The 17,982-nt window shown below is 44.6% G+C and overlaps 1 protein-coding gene across 1 annotated transcript in view; it reads left to right on the forward strand.

The window, feature by feature from the left end:
* FLI1 (Fli-1 proto-oncogene, ETS transcription factor) overlaps positions 1-17,982 on the forward strand; it is a 119,508-nt gene that overhangs the window by 97,910 nt on the left and 3,616 nt on the right. The window contains exons 6-8 of the mRNA XM_032167874.2: positions 13,725-13,790; positions 15,539-15,598; positions 17,482-17,529. Coding sequence (XP_032023765.1) covers positions 13,725-13,790; positions 15,539-15,598; positions 17,482-17,529 — 174 coding nt within the window. The remainder of the gene's footprint in view (positions 1-13,724; positions 13,791-15,538; positions 15,599-17,481; positions 17,530-17,982) is intronic.

A 17,982-nucleotide genomic window follows, 5' to 3' on the forward strand; every position in this document is an offset into this window, starting at 1 on the left:
CTCTATCCACTGCAGTTGCTGGTGTGGCATTGCCTTTCCTCCCTACCCTACCCTAAATTTCCATTGCATGGGACCCCAGGGTAGTTCTTTGGAAGCTGTGATCAGTCCCATCCCTGAGCAAGGAGGCAAGACTGATAAAGAGAAGATTTCCATCACAAGATGATGGCACCAGAGCCCCTTCTTGGCCCAACCACCACAGGATCCTGCTGTCAACTAGACTCCACAGGCCCTTCAGGTCTCTGCCCATCAGGAGGAGGCTGAGGACACGCCAAGCCGAGGAAAGGTGACATTGCAGGGAGAATGTACCTTCTGCTCAATTCCACCTTCCTTTCTTAACTTACGCCCCAGGCAGCCACAATAAGAGCTAACATTTGTTAAGCACCTACTATGTGCCAAGAAATTTCCTATTCACTTCACATTTATCCTGCATAAAACCTTGTTAAGTTGGCACTATGATTATTCCCATTTTACCTGAATCACAGGTATGATGTTAAGCCTGAATCACAAAGCTAGTATGAAACAGAAACAGAAGAGAGCCTGTTCCTTCGTCCCTTCCCCACCTAGGCAATGGCAAGGGCTCCAAAATGACCCTTTCCTACTCCATCTACCACCCCCATCATGCATTTCCCCCAAGTAGCTGATGTTGTCTAGTTGCTAAGATATATTCATCTATTGACTCCTGCTACCATCTAAAAAATCAGGAGCCTGACCCAATGCAATCAATCTTATTTGCATTTCAAGAAGCAATCTAGCAATTTAGAATTTTAGAAATTCCACTATAAAGAGGTTGTTTGCCAGGTGGGGTGGGGCGGTGGTAATCGAGCTGCAAAGTATTTAAAAGAAACGTGCTTTGTTCATGCTCATCAGTCAAATTCTTTCTTTCTATCCATCTCTGGAGAGAGAGAGAGGAAGCTTCTTCCACGCCACATGGTGACAAATGGGCTTCAGGCATCTTCTAGTGAAAGGCCAACATATAGGAAGCATCATTTGTGGTGGTTTCACAGATTTTTTTTCTTTGTTATGCTTTATAATTTATATAATTGTACACATATCCTGTTGTATTTAATACTATATTTAAGAGGATAAAGGAAGAAAAGAGATTTAGAAAAGAAAGTATTATATTGAGTAACACTCTATCAATAAGAATTTCAATAAACTGAATTTAAGAAACCATCCAGGCACAGTGGCTCACACCTGTAATCCCAGCACTTTGGAAACCCAAGGTGAGAGGATCGCTTGAGCCCAGGCAACACAACTAGACCCCATATCTACAAAAAATAAACAAAAGTAGCCAGGTGTAGTGGTGTGTTCCTATAGTCCCAGCTACTCCGAGGCTGAGGCGGGAGTATTGCTCCAGCCCGGGAGATCGAGGCTGCCATGAGCCAAGATTGCACTACTGCACTCCAACCTGGGCAACAGAACAAGACCCTGTCTCAAAAACAAAGCAAAATAAGAATGGGGTGGATAAATTCAATAAATTTAATAAATTTATTATTACAGGGAAATAAAGTTTCCCTCAAATAATTTCATAGGTCTATCAGTTTCATGGGTAATCCTCTGCCTCTGTAAGCTTCATAAACCCATGGTTCCCAAGGAGAAGAAGGAAGAGATGTCAAAATCAACTTAAAGCATCTTAAAGACACGTCCAGGATGCTCCAGCTGCCCCACCCTGCCCCATTTCCCTCATAAATTCGCCTGTGCCCTTGGTAGATGAAGGGATAAGGAGAACGTTGGAGCTGAGCACTTGTGTTCTTAGAATAATCTCCTTCCATTGCTCTGGAATGTCCCGCCCCGGCACTGCCCCAGTATTGAGAGCCAGGGCTTCATCCCAGTGCTTCACTGGAGCAGAAAGGTGACTTCCTGCCACTACAGAGTTCGCCTCTTCTCACCCCTGTGCCAGAAAGTGCCAGGCCAGGCACTGCTCCTGGCCACTCAGAAGTTCCCACTTTGCTCTTTCTGCCTTCCCTGGGCTGTCTTTGGTCTTTCTGCTTATCAGAGCTGCCCTTAGATGCACCCTGAGTAAATCAAGACCCTCATAGGCGCCCATGTGCTCTGCAACATTAATGATGGTGACAATGAATGCATGAGCCCTGCTGCATTTTAGTAAAGGAAGTGACATTAGGTAAACCTCCAAGTGGGCCAGGGAACTGGTGCCAGGCTGTGGGACTGTTGCTGGTGATCTCCAGAGCACCCTCCCCATTCGTTCCCATTGAACTCAGCCCAACAGTGACTCCTCCTGCACTGCCAAGGAGGAGCCTTCATGACCCTGAGTGCTTGGCAGGGTAGAGCTCTGCTGCAGTTCTCAGTGGCAGTTCACATCCACTGGATGGGCCATTTGGGTTTTGCATGTCTTCTAATTTATCTGCAGACTCTGGGATGTTACTATTTTAGGCCTGCCATCTCTACCAAGCTTCACCTTGACACTGCACACTCATCCCACTCCAGACGACAGAGCAAAGACTCCAGATGCAGTCGGCCTTGCTTGATGCAGCTTCATTGCCATTGCTTGGTTCATAATAGAAGTTAAAAGTGATCCCCGTTGGCTGTTTAGAGGAGAAGGGTCCCAAAATACTTTAGAAAGAAAAAAGGACAGGCCCACAGTGGTCTACTGGGGGCCACCTCAGTACAGAGTGTTCCAAATGTGTTGGTTCTGCCTAATATACTGATTTAGAAATTCCACCACACGGAGGTTATTTGAAGGGATTTGGTAGCTGGAAGGTATTTAAAAGAAACTTGTGTAACCAAATTCTCATCACCCAAATTCTTTCTTTCATCTATCTGGAGAGAGAAAGAGACAGAGAAGCTTCTTTTGTGCCAGACAGAGATCTATGAGCTTAGGGCATCTTCTAGTCAAAGGCCAATGTATAGGAAACATCATTTGTTATTTTAATACAAAAGCCTTTCTAATCTCTTTTTATAGATTTAATAACTCTCTCTCTTCAGAAGCCCTTATCTAAGATAATAAAGAGCATATTTCTCATGAAATATCCTTGTTGGAGAAAAGAAGTCTTTGAGGAGGAAATATGGAGGCTAGAAACACTATCCAGGATGTGAGTGGGCTCTTTCTTTCTTATCTCGGGGATCTGTAAGATCAAGAAGTTTAACATGGGTCAGGTGTGGTGGCTCACGCCTGTAATCCCAACACTTTGGGAAGTCGAGGCGGAAAGATCACTTAAACTCAGGAGTTCAAGATCAGCCTAGGCAACATGGTGAGAGTCAAGCTCTACATCAAATAAAAGAATTAGCCAGGCATGGTGGCACAGGCCTGTGGTCCCAACTATTTGGGAGGCTTAGGCACAAAAATTGCTTGAGCCTGGGAGGTCAAAGCTGCAGTGAGCCAAGTTTGCGCCACTTCACTCCAGCCTGAGCAACAGAGTGAGGCCCTGCCTCAAAATAAAAATTTTAAAAAGAGGCTTAACATGCCTCTTTGATAAAGTTTAAATTCTTGTATTTGGCATATTCTAAAGAAAAGATGGTAGAATTAAGTGGGACAATTACTTTATCTGTCAAAATCCAACACACACTTCAAAACCCGATTCAAGTCCTATTTGCCTCGAGATACGTTTTTCTTCCTCCTTAAGGCTATAGTCCCCTCTCGGAGCCTCACCTCATTCACAGGCTATTTATGGACCTAATTACAGATTACCTTGTGGTCTTTAATTGTGAGTTTTCTCCTGACTCTTTTCTTCCAGCCCTGTTGATATTCAGTAAATACCATTGAATATTTACTCAATCCTGCTCCAATAAAGGAAGAACCAGAAGAAATTATCTTTGGTTGACACAAGAAAAATTAACTTCTTATGTCTCATGAGTTAAACTCTGAAAAAGAGTATCAGCTAGAGTTCTGTAGGATGCTTTAGAATATAGAAAGAAGCATTTTTTTTTTTTTTTTTTTTTTTTTTTGAGACAGAGTCTTGCCCTCTCTCCCAGGCTGGAGTGCAGTGACGCTCACTGCAAGCTCCGCCTCCCGGGTTCACACCGTTCTCCTGCCTCAGCCTCCCGAGTAGCTGGGACTACAGGCACCAACTGTCACGCCCGACTAATTTTTTGTATTTTTAGTAGAGACAGGGTTTCACCATGTTAGTAAGGATGGTCTTGATCTCCTGACCTCATGATCCGCCTGCCTCGGCCTCCCAAAGTGCTGGGATTACAGGCATGAGCCACTGCGCCCGGCCCTAGAAAGCATTTTCATATGCGTGGTCTCATTTATTCTCAAACGATCCCTGTGAGGATCCAGTGTGCTATTTGCTTTTCCAAACTCTTAAATTTAGGAATAATCACACCACTCTCTCCCGACCCTGCCAAGTATCTACCTTTTACAGAGAGGTTCACTAAGAGGTTCAGAGAGGTTAAGTCATTTGCCTCAGACCACACAGCTCATAACTGACAGAGATGAGAGGCAAAGCAAGGAGTTCTGACCCCCCAGCCCAGAGTTCTTTCCTTTGCAATGAGCCATTTCCCTGTTTGGAATGGATTCACAAGAAATTACGGAATTTCTTCCCATGAAGATCTTTAAGAGCCCTTAGTAACACCACAAATAGGCCTGTGCTTGATAAGTCTTAGGTATCACTCTTCCAAAGAGATGAAAGTCATTCTTGGTATCATTTTGAAAAATCTTTGAGCTTAAGAAGCCTTTGGCCTTTTGGGCCTGTCTGCAAAATAATTATCAGCCTTGCCCAATATACTAGAGGAGGTTAGAGAGAGGCAGTTTTTTGCTATGAGTCATAATTTCAATTTCTATTAAAATTCTTACATGGCCACATATGCTTCCTCTCGGGCTTTGGGCCTCTGGGCCTGTGCTAATTTGCATGTCTGGTTTAGATAAGTCTGAGGTCCTTGCAGTCTAAAAAGGAGCCTCTGATGCTGTGATATAATAAGTGAGACCACATTCCACCTTCCAAGACTTGATGGTTCTTTTTCTTTTAACTACTGTGCTCCGTCTGATGTGTGGATGCATAGCTCAGGGACTGAAGTGTTTCCTGCTCACCTGCCAGGCCACAAAAGAAGGAGTGCTCTTGGCCGGGCGCGGTGGCTCACGCCTGTAATCCCAGCACTTTGGGAGGCCGAGGTGGGCGGATGACCTGAGGTCAGGAGTTCAAGACCAGCCTGGCCAACATGGTGAAACCCCATCTCTACTAAAAATATAAAAATTAGCCAGACGTGGTGGCAGGTGCCTATAATACTAGCTACTCAGGAGGCTGAGGCAGAAGAATTGCTTGAACCCGGGAGACGGAAGTTGCAGTGAGCTGAGATCGCACCATCACACTCCAGCCTGGGGGACAAGAGTAAGGCTTCATCTCAAAACAAAACAAACAAACAAACAAAAAGAAGTAGTGCTCCTTCAGGATGAGCTCACCTGTCCACTTCTGCTACACTGGCCCCAGAGACTTGTCCTTTCCTGCAAAGCACTTCAGACATAGGTCAAAAGGCAAATCATGGGAAGTGTTGGGATTTTATGTTTCTTGATTTGAATGACTGTTCTAATTCAACATGAATCCAAGACCACAGAATTGACAATCACCTGATTCGAAATATGCAAAAAGTACTTGAGTCTTTAAAATATGGGGTTCATCTCACCTTTTACTATTCCTCTCCCAAACATCAAAGAGATGCTGTCAAGTTTCTTAGCTAACTTTGCTATCCTACAACATAAAGCAACCCTCACTCATAAAAAACTAATTAAAAGGAATTGGCTTTCCAGAGGAACTTTGAGACTAATGTCGGGCAATCTGTCACTTTTCAAAATAAAATTATGGAACTATGTAGAGCTCTATTTTCATAATGTTAGATCAAGTCTTTGCTCAAATTATATATTTTCAGAGAAGCCCTCCCATCCCTGTACTGCCTACTTCCCTCCCCTGGTTTTCTCTTCTTCATAGCATTCATCGCCTTCTAATATACAATGTAATTTACTATTTGTCTTGAATGTCAGCTCCGCAGAAGGACATTTGTCTAGTGATCGTTGTATTCTCAGCACATAAAAGTGTCTGGCAAGATAGTAGACATTCAGTAAAACTTTGTTGAATGAATAAATGTGTGGTGGGACATAAGGCATCAATTAAATCCAATAAGTTGGTGATGGTGAGGGGCAAGAATGAGTTTTTGAGAGAAACAAAGGTGATTAAGATACAACCCCTCTTCCTAAAGATGATCACCTAGCAAGGGACACAAGTGTACAAAGAATTACACTCAAAGGCTAAGCAGGACACGGGCAGTAGACACAAGACAACTCACCAGCGAGCCTTGACCTGAAGAACTTTGAAGGCAAAGGACACACAAGCTGAATGTTATGCAGACCCAAGAGTGTATCCCCTATGGCCAAGGAGAAAAAGGGCAACCTCGCTGTGAACATTGCAACCTATGAGGGTCGGAGCAGGGCAGAGGGGGTTGCGCATAAACTGCCTCTCATTTATCCTCAAGCCTGATTACCTAAGTGAACTGTTATGTTTTCTTCTTCCTACCTGGAATCCTCTTAAACCAGAGGCAGATTTGACCTAAGAAGTATGCAATTTAGTTGCGTCTACATGGCCCAATATGGAAGGAAGTTTTGGCAAACACCCAGTTAATCTAGTCAGTATGAATTGCTTTTCCACATGAGGCTGGTTCAAAAATCCCACTTTGAGGCCTTATCAAAATAAACAGGTCATTTAGACCTCTGTGTCACTTAGACACAGAGCCTGTGGGAGAAATGAAATAGACGAAGGGCCCAGGCTCAGCAGGGAGCCTCACGTGGCCATGGCGAGGCTGTGCCCAGAGAATGTGCCACTTCACTCTCCACGCTTTTCATATTTAAAAGTCAGCCATTTCTTCCAAGCCTTTTTCTCGTAGGTCTTTTTTTCCCTTTGCCCATCTAATATCTTCAACAGTACCTCCATTATGCTCCACGCAGCAGGGTCGGCTCTGAGGCGGAGGGGCTGTTGGATTCCAGGACAAGATCCTTGAGCAAAGGAAACCTGATCCAGGATGTGTTTTTCCCTGTGAGTTCCAAGTTTGGGGAAAGCGTTCCCTGGATATTTTCCTCCTTCCAAGGTCTCGGTGGATGCCAAGCTCCTCTGTTGCTCTTTGGGATGTAAGATGCTGCTGAAGTGAAGGTTTAATAGCCCCTCTAGAATGGTGGGATGTAGCGAGGACTTGGTCCTGAGCTTCAAGGCCAGGTGGACAGTGACTCTGGCACCTGACAGTGGGGGAGGAAGGAGGATGCTGGGTAATGCCTGGGCCTAACATCCAGGCAGACCACCCGTAGCCATCAGCCCTCTCTGTCTTCTGGGGTGGGGTTTCTCAAACCAGAGTCCAGGATAATAATCCACCTCTTCTTTTAAAAGAAAGCCACGACTTATTTTATTTTATTTCATTTTATTTTATTTTATTTTATTTTATTTTATTTTATTTTATTTTATTTTATTTTTTGCTTTGGAGACAGGACCTCACTTTGTCACCCCAGCTAGAGTGCAATAGTGTAATCATAGCTCACTGCAGCCTTGAACTCCTGGCCTCAAGTGTTCCTCCCACCTTGGCCTCCCAAAGCACTGGGATTACCGCCATGAGCCACCACACCCAGCCTGAGAGCCAAGCTTTATTTAAATTTGGGAATCACTCTTCCGGGAGCACAGGAATAAAACTGTCCTTCATCCTTTATAGCCCTCGGGCTTCTCTTCCTTTTCAAGGCCTTCCTTAATGAGTTTGGTAACCTCATCTCACCAAGATACATGGTAGAGGGGCAAGCAGGATTGAATAGACTCCATGTATATGGTGTGTACTTTTAAAATCACCATTTATCCATGCTTATTTAATCCTCATAGCAACCGTAGAAAGCACCTGTTATTAATGCTTTTCAGAGAAGCAGAACTGGAGGTTCAAAGCAGCAGAGCACCGTGACCAAGGTCACTCCACAAGGCCAGTGGCAGAGCTGGGATGTGAATCCCAGGTTAACTGATTTGAAGTCCTATCTCCTAACTGCCAAAATAATCCCTGGGCCCACCAGAGAGAAAGGACACCTTTGTGATGACATCCTAAGCCCTGCGTCTGCTTTGCCTCGGGGCGGGGCTGAGGGCGGGCACTCCAGCAGAGACTGCAGCAGACGAGAAGCTGGTCCTGAGCTGCGGTTTGGGAAGGTTCAGGCAACGCAGCAGGTCTCGCAGGTGGCGCGCAGGACAAAGGAACGCTTAGAGGAGAGCAGCTTCTGCAGGGTTGGTGGCTGGGAGAGGCTGCTCCTCCCCAAAGACTGGACCTATTAGAAGCACAGGACCTTCAACAGAGACAGGGTTTTAGAGGATCACCTAGTCCAGCCCTCTACCAGTACATGTCATATCCTGTCGGACGGCCCAACAACAAAGACCACCGCTCACCTGCAGGTTCTTGCCTGTCAGAGTCTGGGAGTGAATCTTCCTCCTCGTGGGCGTGGCTCTCTTGGGAAGTTGAGGGCTTTGGGTCTCAGGGCTACCATTGATTTGAGCATTTCTCCTGTGCATCCTCGTTCTTTCAAGAAAGGAGGTCTGGATCTGGCTACCAAATCCCCCTGCTCTGCTGGGAGCACGAGCAGCCTTGCCCGTTGCTCGGCTGAAAGGTCTGCATTCAGAAGCCAGGCTTTCCAAGGATAAACAGGGTTAGGTGCTGCCAGCCTTCTCAGCAGCAACCAGAAATTCAATGAGAAGTTTCAGGGAAAATTCATCTTTTTCCACCCAGTCATTGAGAGCAAGGTTTTATGACACAGAGGATGAAGAGAGAGGCTTTTGTGGGCTGATGTCACTGTGTTGCTGGCCTCCGGTCAGGTCACAAGGTGGAGTGCTGCATGCCGGCCGGGGACGTTTGGGCTTTCAGACAGCTGAGGCATCAGAGCATAAGCAAATATCTTCCCAAAGATGGCCATATTTCTAGGGCCAGGTTAAAAGCTTCACACAGAAGCTAAGTTAACTTTGGTATGTCTATGAGAGGGTCATGTCCAGAAACAGCTTTCGCCTTCCAACAGAGACTTTGCAGAAAAAAATCTCCATGCTCATATTTCTCTACCCCAGGAGGCTCTCCTGGAATCTAAGAGGCCATTTAGTGTCAAATTCAGCCCCACTAAGCATCATATAATGGTGATACTGTTAAGGACATCATATATGTGAGGCTGAATTATCCACAATGGCTGGCAAAGTCTTCATTCTCCAGACTGAGGCTCCAGCCTCTTTGCTTTGGCAAGAGTTGATCTCAGGACTGCCTGAAACCAGAAACTCCAGGCAAAGCTCTTTGGGTCACTCTTCTGAAAAGGAATCACAATAATAAGATCTGTTATCTTGGTACTCTGTAAAGCCAAGGTGTCAGCCTTCACAACAGTGAAAAGTTAGTTTGTCAGAACGAGGGTGTGATTGTCTGCTGATTAAGCCATCTGCCACCACAGAAACAGACCAAGACCATCAGCTGGTGCACTGGTGCCGACGGCCACGTTTTCACACACCGGGCCTTTGGCTGCCACCTCAAGTTTGTCTTTCCAGAAGTCAGTTCTCAGGAGGCAGACTCCAGGCACCACATTCAAGAGGGCCTCCATTCACGCCCAGGCTTCTTCTCATAGCGGGCACACCCTGCCGAGCCCCACTCCATGCGCCAACAGAGAGTTGGGGCAGGAGCTCTCATGCAGCCAGGTGTTGGGCTCTGCAAGGGGGTTTGTGTGGAGATGTGAGCCACTGGGTCAGCTCCCTGGTCCAGGCTTCTGCATTCAGGTTATAGACATATCTCTGTGCGTATGTTGGGGACTAGAGATGACCACACTGCTAAAGTTTTCTTCAGTGACTTTTACTAGAAAAAAAATATGAACCCTCACTTCAACAATGACATTGTTAAAAACACATAAAATGCACACCACTTCACCGAGCAGCATTCGGGCCTTGACTTCCCTGTGGGAACAAGCTTTTAGCCTATGCCTCGTAAATAGGTGGATTGTGGTCCACTCAGAGGGGACACAGGAGTGATGTAGTCTGTACCCCTCAACACCCCAGATGGAAATCTTATGCCTGGAGGCTTAATTTCGTGACGAAGTCGGGGTAGAAGCACTGGGTTCTCTTCAACTAGTGATATCAGGAACAATAAGAAGAATTGTGTGTATGTAGCAAGTAGGAGAAAATATTGGCTAAGTTTATTCATTCAACAAATACTTATGGTCTGCTAACTCTGTGTGGGGCCCTATTCTAAGTGCTTGGATGTATCAGAGAACACAACAGAGATCCCTACTCTTATGGACCTGATGTTCAGGAGGGAGGGGATATGAACCATAAACGACAAATACAAATTAATTACTGATTAAATTATGTGATAAGTGGAAATGGAAGAGCAGAGGAAGGAGGATGAGGGAGTTGCAGGGAGGAGGGAATTAATGTGGATTTGGAAGGCTGCCCAACATGTTTCTGGGTCTGAATATTTTTGGTCTGTGACACAAATCATATTCTGGATTGCTAACATCCACTGAGGCCACCTCTGTGCTGGGCACTATGCTGGGTGTTTACTTGGGTATCTCATTTACTCTGCAAGACTGGCCTGGTTCTTCATAGCCCTAGGGCAGAATGCAAGACTTACTTCTTGGCCTTCTGCATCTTCATGCTTTTTCTTTGGAGCAGAAATTGCTCTGAAAATGCTGGTTTTAACTTAAATCTTACCAGACGTCTCCTCGAGCCCCAGAGCCTACGGAGTGCTTTTGTTAAACCCCAGAGCCAATGGGCTCAGGCTGTCCTTTGTGCAGCCAGGTACCAGTGGGAAGATTTTCCATGCAAATACTTGCGAATGAAAAAGAAATGAGAGGGAGGCCTGTGATCTTTGCTACTCTGACTCCACAGGCTGCTGGGATGGATGTTGGATGAAGACACCAGCTTAGGGCATGGCCTGTTGCTATTTATGACTCTATTACTTCACAGCGAGAGCACAGTTCAGGCTGACTGCTGGGTGGCCTCTGTGTTTCTGTCACTTCCTTTTTCACCTATGTGAGGACTGTAGCATTGATTGGGACTTCCAAAGTCCTGTTAGCCAGGCTTCTGCCATCAGATGGCCCTGTGGGCACGTTGCCCCATAAAACTCTGCCTCCTTCCTAAGGCCCTGGGGCCTCACAGAAAGATGGGCCTGCCAAGCCACTGCTCTGATAAGGCATGCCTTTAACCAGGCTCCATCACTCAGAGCTACAGGAAAATCCCATGGTCACCCGCCCTCTGTTGGTGACAGGGAATTCCATCATGCATTCAGATTTTTGCATGCCTGCTCTGTCCCTGGAACTAGAATAAGAGAATAGGGAGAAAAGCTGATAAGAAGTCAATGATAACTATAGTCATGGCCATAATTTGGGCTCCAAAAGAAATAATTCTGAGTGGTTACCAGATAGCTTTCAGAGAGGGTTGAAGCCTTCAGTAGACTAATGATTGAGCAAAAAAAAAAGTTTAGAAAACTTGAGACAGATTTTATCCATGCAGTAAGTCAGAAGTCAAGCCAGAAGTTCAGATGACATGTACGATTCCTGGAATTTAGTAATTTTTTGTTTGAATGTGTCACTTCTCTTCTACTTTCTGTTCTGCTCCCACTAGAATGATCTCCTTCCCCCAGGCCCTCAGATCCACCCCACATACCACCACAAGCTCATTCTTCACCACACCCTGTTTTCTACCATGGCTGCATGCGCAAAACCTCCCTTAGTTCCCATCTGCGATGCCAAGGTCCCAGAGTTTGCTGAGCTACCATCAGCAAGACCTTGAACATGCCTCGGCCCTCTCTCCTCTCCCTCCACATTGCTCTACTTCAGTGGTACAGCTCCTCCCATGGCTGTCTCTAGACCTCACCTTGACATCTCACCACCCACCTCTGCCTTGTTCCTGCCTGATGCACTCTCTCCTCTCCAAAGAGTCACCCGGCCCTAGTTCCACTCACCTCTCCATCACCCTCCAGGAGCCCTTTATGTGTCCTCTATGCCTTAGGCACATGACCCGTGTTTCCTCACAATCACAGTTACCCTCTCATACTCACATGCAAGGACGAGGAACTTGTTTCCTATTACTTCACACCCACTCCCTGGCCATGCACACAATACAGTGCAGAAGTTGGTCCCAAATCTATTACCGGAGGCCTAAGCAGCAGCCTTCTCCTGCTCAAAGAAAAATGTTCTGCCGCTGCCAACATTGCACGTCCTCTGCAAGACATCTCAGAAAATGCCCATCAGAGCCTTCCACCTCATTCCAAGCTTGCAAGCAAGCTGGTCTTTCATTTGTCTTGTTTGTTTTTAAGCAAGAAGAATCTCTTTAGAGGAGGAATTAGGAAAGAAAAAAAAGTCAAACAAAAACAAAAACAGAAGGAGTGGAGCTTTGTCTCTCTCTTTTGTCCCCTGCCTTGCCCTTCCTCCCTATCCCATCCCCCTCACTTTCTGTGTTGCTTTTCATGCCAGTTGCTAAAGACTGTAATTTTAAAACTGAACTGGCTTTTCCAGAGCCTTGAGGAATGTGCATCTGCACGTGGATTTTTCCACAAAAAAATTGTCCCTGTGTTTTGGATCTTCTTAGCCAGAAACAATGAGGCCAGGCAATCAGAGTCCATCTGTCTTCCCAACTCTTGTTCTAGTTTGTTTGAGAGGCTCAGAAGGGGCTGAAGGGCATGGTTGTGTTTCACCCTGTCAGACTCTGTTGTTTGATGAGGTTTGTGCTCCATTTGTTCAGATGGTTTTTATGGTTTCTTTGTTGTTCATGGAATAGCTTTGAAAGTCAAAATTCTGTATCCTTAAGCTCCTCTGCTATTCCTGCTCAATGTCTCAATGGGACTCACACCACGAGAAAGGGAAGGAAGAAGTTTCCAGCTAGTTAGTTCAGCAATTTCTCAACACATTTATGGAAGCATGTGGAATCTTTCAAGAAAGAGGTTATGATCACAAAAGTTCGGATTTGAGGAGTATTCTCCAAGACAATTGAGAAGAAAGCCTTTAGTCATGCCCAGGCGGGGAGCAGGACTCCATCCACTCATTTCCTGATTCAGCCCCTTTCCCAGCCACATTTCTGGCCTCTTCCCTTTCTCTGTGGTCATCAGCCCAGCCCTCTCCACTATCAATAGAAAAGCCCGAGAGCCCTCAGAGAGCCTGGAATGTGCTCCCACCGCTGTGATGTCATCCCACATCATCTATGTGCTGAAATCGGGGGCTGGAGTCGGCCCCCAGAAATGTCACAGCCATGGGCTTTGAGACACTCTTCTTATGGGCCTTTCACCCAATCCAGACCTTGCCTGCTCTTCAGAGCTGCTTGAAGGATTTGCTACAGAACTATGGACATTTAAAAAATGTCTAACCTTGTGTCAGTTTATATTTGTAGAAAGCTTCATAAGGTGCCTTTCCATATGTTATCTCATTTGATCATTTCCACAACCCCATAAGGTAGATAAAACATAAATTTTTATTTCCATATTCAAGAAAATGGAAGCCCAGAGGAGACTTTTGATTCATCCCAGGTTTCACAATAAATAGTGTCAGGCAGAGAAAACTTGAACCAATCCTCTGACTTCACATTCAGGGTTCTTCCCATTACTTTGGCTCCCAGGTAAGACTACAATCTTCTCAAAGTCAGAGTGTTAATGTTCCAACCCCAGGGGGTGAGTACACTTCCAGAACTTAGGGATGCTTTAAAAGCCATTGCTGACTTGAATTTTATTTCTCCTGATCACTGCAGATAATGCTCGTGCAACTTTTCTGAGAAGCAGGCAATGCTAATGTACCCCTATTTGTTATTGTTCATTAGACCCTTCTTATGACTCAGTCAGAAGAGGAGCATGGGGCAATAACATGAATTCTGGCCTCAACAAAAGTAAGTAAATGTTTTATAGTTCTTTGGAGGAAAGCATGTTTCTGAGGACAGGGTTGGAGAACAGGATCACGAGATACAGGAGAGCAGCAAGCATTTGTTTCCCTGCTTTTTGAGTAGACATCAAAATTATTTGCCAATTTAGGGCCCTTCCATGATACCAGTCCTTGAAAGATGAGATGGGATTTTTGTTTAGATTTTTGAGTTTTGTTTTATTGCCCTCGGTTTTAGAACATTGGAGATTTGAAGGTTTTCTTGAGACAAGGTTCTGTACCAATGAATGGCCACTGTCACTGGGTTTGGCTTCTGTTATTTAAACCAAGATAATGACTCTCTATAACTTTGCTCCCATAGCTGTTGAGGCTAAGTCGTACCAATTTCCCCACCCCCCTTGATACTGTGTAGACTCCCTCATATCATCATCTCACCACTTGGTGGAAAAATTGATGTCTCAGAACCCTGCCATCTCCTCAACAGGTTCTCTTCTGTCCCTGGTGAGGAGATGCCAGGGGGTCTAGGACATCAGTTTCTCCACCAAGTGGTGAGATGATGACATGTCGAAGTCTACCCAATATCTCCCAATAAGAGAATAAGGGGCAAGAATGACTCATGAACTTCTGTACCAGAAATCAATCTTGCCATGCCTAGGAAGCAAAATATGAAGCACATGAACAGGTGGTAAAGGGAATTCTTTCAAGAAAGAGGTTGGGGTTACTAATTAATGCCCAAACAATAACCAAGACCCCTTCCAATTATGTGTATTAATTATTTACTTACTCTGCACATGACATTTGGCAATTTAAGATTCACAAAGATGAATCAGACATGCACTGGTCCCATAAGCGGGAGAGAGAAATCACGTACACACAGAACTCCTTTCATCTGGTTGGTATCAAGGAAGGCTTTGTGGACCTGGTAGCACTTGAGTTAGCTCTGGAAGGAGAGGCAGGATTTGGACCTGTGGCGATATGGGCTGGGGAAGACATCAGCTTGGCATGTCTGACAGTCAGGGAGGACCTCAGGTTCCTGGAGTTTAGGATGTGTGATGCAGAAGAAGTCTGGAAAGATAAGAAACAGAATTGTAAATGATGCTATGAAGATAGGCCTTAGTTCTTTAGACAATGAAGAGCCACTAAGGTTTTGAACAGTGGCGTGTATGGTGGGTTGTGGGGAGACAGAAGAGTAATGAGGACACCAGTCAGACTAAGCCACAAACCATGCAAGAAGCAATACAGATCTGCGATGCAGAAGCGATCATGGGAATGGAAAGGATGTGTGAGAGATACCAAGGAGGAAACTCAAAAGACAGGGACACCAGGAAGCAGCTGATCTTTGCTCAGATGTCACTTTCTCAGTAAGGACATCTCTAACTTTCTGATTTGAAAAGGAAATCCACAGCCTCAGTACCATCAGTGATGCTATACTGTTGGTTTACTTTTTAAAAATTTGAAAATGAAAAGGTGACATTTAAGCAAAGACAAAATTTTAAGAATTTAAAAATGTGTTTATTATTGTCTCTCCCATTGGAATGCAAGTTCTACCAGGAACTGCTTGTTCATTCCTGAATCTCCAGCCTGGAGAACAGGGCCAGCACATAGTAGATTCTAGGTAAATGTTTCTAAAATAAGATGAATAAATGAGTCAGTGGAGAGTGGGTGAAGGAATGAGTGAGAAAGTACATCTGTCAAGACGTCTCGCTCCCCTCGGGGAGCTGGGTCCTACTCACTGCATTTCTTTCCCTCTTGTCACAGGTCCTCCCCTTGGAGGGGCACAAACGATCAGTAAGAATACAGAGCAACGGCCCCAGCCAGGTACCTGCCCGGGATATGTAATCTCTCCTTTGCTTCCTACACAACTGTTGATTCCACATGGTCAACTGATGGAGGGTTTAAACAATATACCACATATGTTCTCTCTTATTTCTCTCAAAGAGGGTCTATCTTTGACCCTAATAGTCCTGTGAATGAAGTAACAGGTACTGAAATCAAGTGGAAACTTGTTAAATATCAAAGGTGAAAGGAACTTGAAGATGAACTATTCCAATGCTTTATTTTGTTCAATAAAGAAACTGAGGCCCAGGGAGGTGAAGTGACTTGCTAAAAACCATACAGCTGGTTAATGAAAGAAATAGGGCTCTTATCCCAGACCCCCCAAATTTCTGTCCATGCCTTTTATGTTTCACCAAACCTTACTTTCAGAAATATCCCCATCCTGTGATGGGTTGGCTTAACAATTAAGACAGAGGAACTTTTAAAGCCGTGGACCTGGAGACTCCGTATTGGAGAGGAACTTGGAGATTTCTGGGTCTATCACACCCTCACCTCTACCTTACTTGCGCTTCTAGTAAAACAGGGCATTGACTCTCTAGCGGGGCTGAATTCCACTATCTGACCCAAAGTCTGCCTCCTGGAATTTTCACTCAGGCTTTGCCTTCTGGAGAAGCCTTCCTCCTGCTTTCTCCGAAATCCTTTGCATACCTGAAGACAGCTGCTGTGCCCAAGCCCCAGCTCCTCTCTCTGTCTTCTTATGTGATGCAGCTGAGATGAAGTTCTGAACAAGTCATTTGCTTTGGGGTAGGCAAACATTGTTCCCCATCTCCACAGAAGGCAGAGAGAGAGAAAATCAACTGATATTTCACCTGGAAGGTTAAGAAAAAATTTGCTGACTGTGGATCATAAGTCAGATGTAGAAAGTTTTAAAGACTGTCCAATAACAACAAAATTATGCATTAGGCATCACCTGCCAAAAATAGTTATCATATTAATGGTGTGGATGAGAAAAGATGGTCTCAATGGGCTTACAGACTTTTGAAGTTAATTTATGGTTCTAAGTAGAAACCCAAAAATCATATTGATATTTTTAAAATTGCAATTATAGTTGAAAACATAGCAAAATTGTACAAAATACATGACAATTTTGCCAAGTCGAGACCCAGCGCTCTACCGTGATTTCCTCAACTAACAAAAAAGGAGATAAACCTCTCACCAAAACGAATATTGCAAAGACTTTTTCATGGCTAAATAAACACATATGTTTTGAATAAAGTGAGATTCTAAGAATAGTCATTCTATAGCTAAAATATACACTCTGGTTTGTGCTGACATTTCTGGCTTGTGTGACTTTTCAAATCACAGAGTGTTATACTAGAAGAAAACTGAGGAATCCAGTAGCCCAACCCACTCATTTGGCAGATGAGAAAACTGATTCCCAGAAATTGTCCAACAAGTTATTTATCACATAGCTGCTGCTAAAACCCAGGCTGCTTGGTTTCTAGGCATGTGTTTTTCATGCTACATTTTAAAAAAAACAGATTAATAATGTTGTTAGTATTAGGTAGAGCTATTAAAGACCAGTAACCATGAGACCTGCTTTAAGCCCATGGAGTCAGCTGTCCGTTCTATCATTGAATATTAGCCAGTTCCTTTCCAAATGTTTTCTTTGTTTTGCTTTGGGTAATGGCAACATAACCTGCACATTTTAGATGCCAAATAAGAAAAAGTAATCCTGTTCCTATTCTTTGTTGTTTCTGTAATTATTGAGATGAAGACCACAAATGTCATCAAGATCTTTGAGATCTGCAAATAAAAGCAGTAAAGTTTTCTGAAATCAGTCTTTCCTGTGATCTTGAAATAAATTGGTACGGTTGTCATATTTTTAATAACACTGAAGCAAATTTCCTTTTTTATTTCCTTAGATCCATATCAGATCCTGGGCCCGACCAGCAGTCGCCTAGCCAACCCTGGTGAGTTTACCCTGGCCTGCAAGCCTTTTTTGCCAGGATGTTTCGTAGCTTTGTGAAATCACAGAGACTTCTGTTCTAAGTCCAGACACCTGAGTGGGGAGTAACATGCGCCTCTTTCCTTGTAATGTTCAATGTCTGTTTCTGGAGCATGTGAACAACAGGTCAGGGCTTGTTATGAGGTGTCAAGGTTCATTAGCTCAGGATGCTTCTAGGAGTAGAACATTAGCACTGCACATGTGCACTTAGGTGTAGATAAGTAATAAGTGGCACAGGTGGGCGTTTCAACTGGAGAAAATGGGCAAGAAAGAAAAGAAGACAACTCCACTCAGCTCTCAGTTGTCTCCCGCCTGCAAGGCACAAGTTAATAAATATTCCAAAGTGTTTTATTTGTGATTTTAGAAAGTGTTGCCAAGTTATCTGGCCTTATAAAAGAGATGTGTCCCGGAAAAGTTG

The sequence above is a fragment of the Hylobates moloch genome, unplaced genomic scaffold, assembly GCF_009828535.3.
Source record: "Hylobates moloch isolate HMO894 unplaced genomic scaffold, HMol_V3 SCAFFOLD_11, whole genome shotgun sequence".
NCBI classification, from domain to species: domain Eukaryota; kingdom Metazoa; phylum Chordata; class Mammalia; order Primates; family Hylobatidae; genus Hylobates; species Hylobates moloch.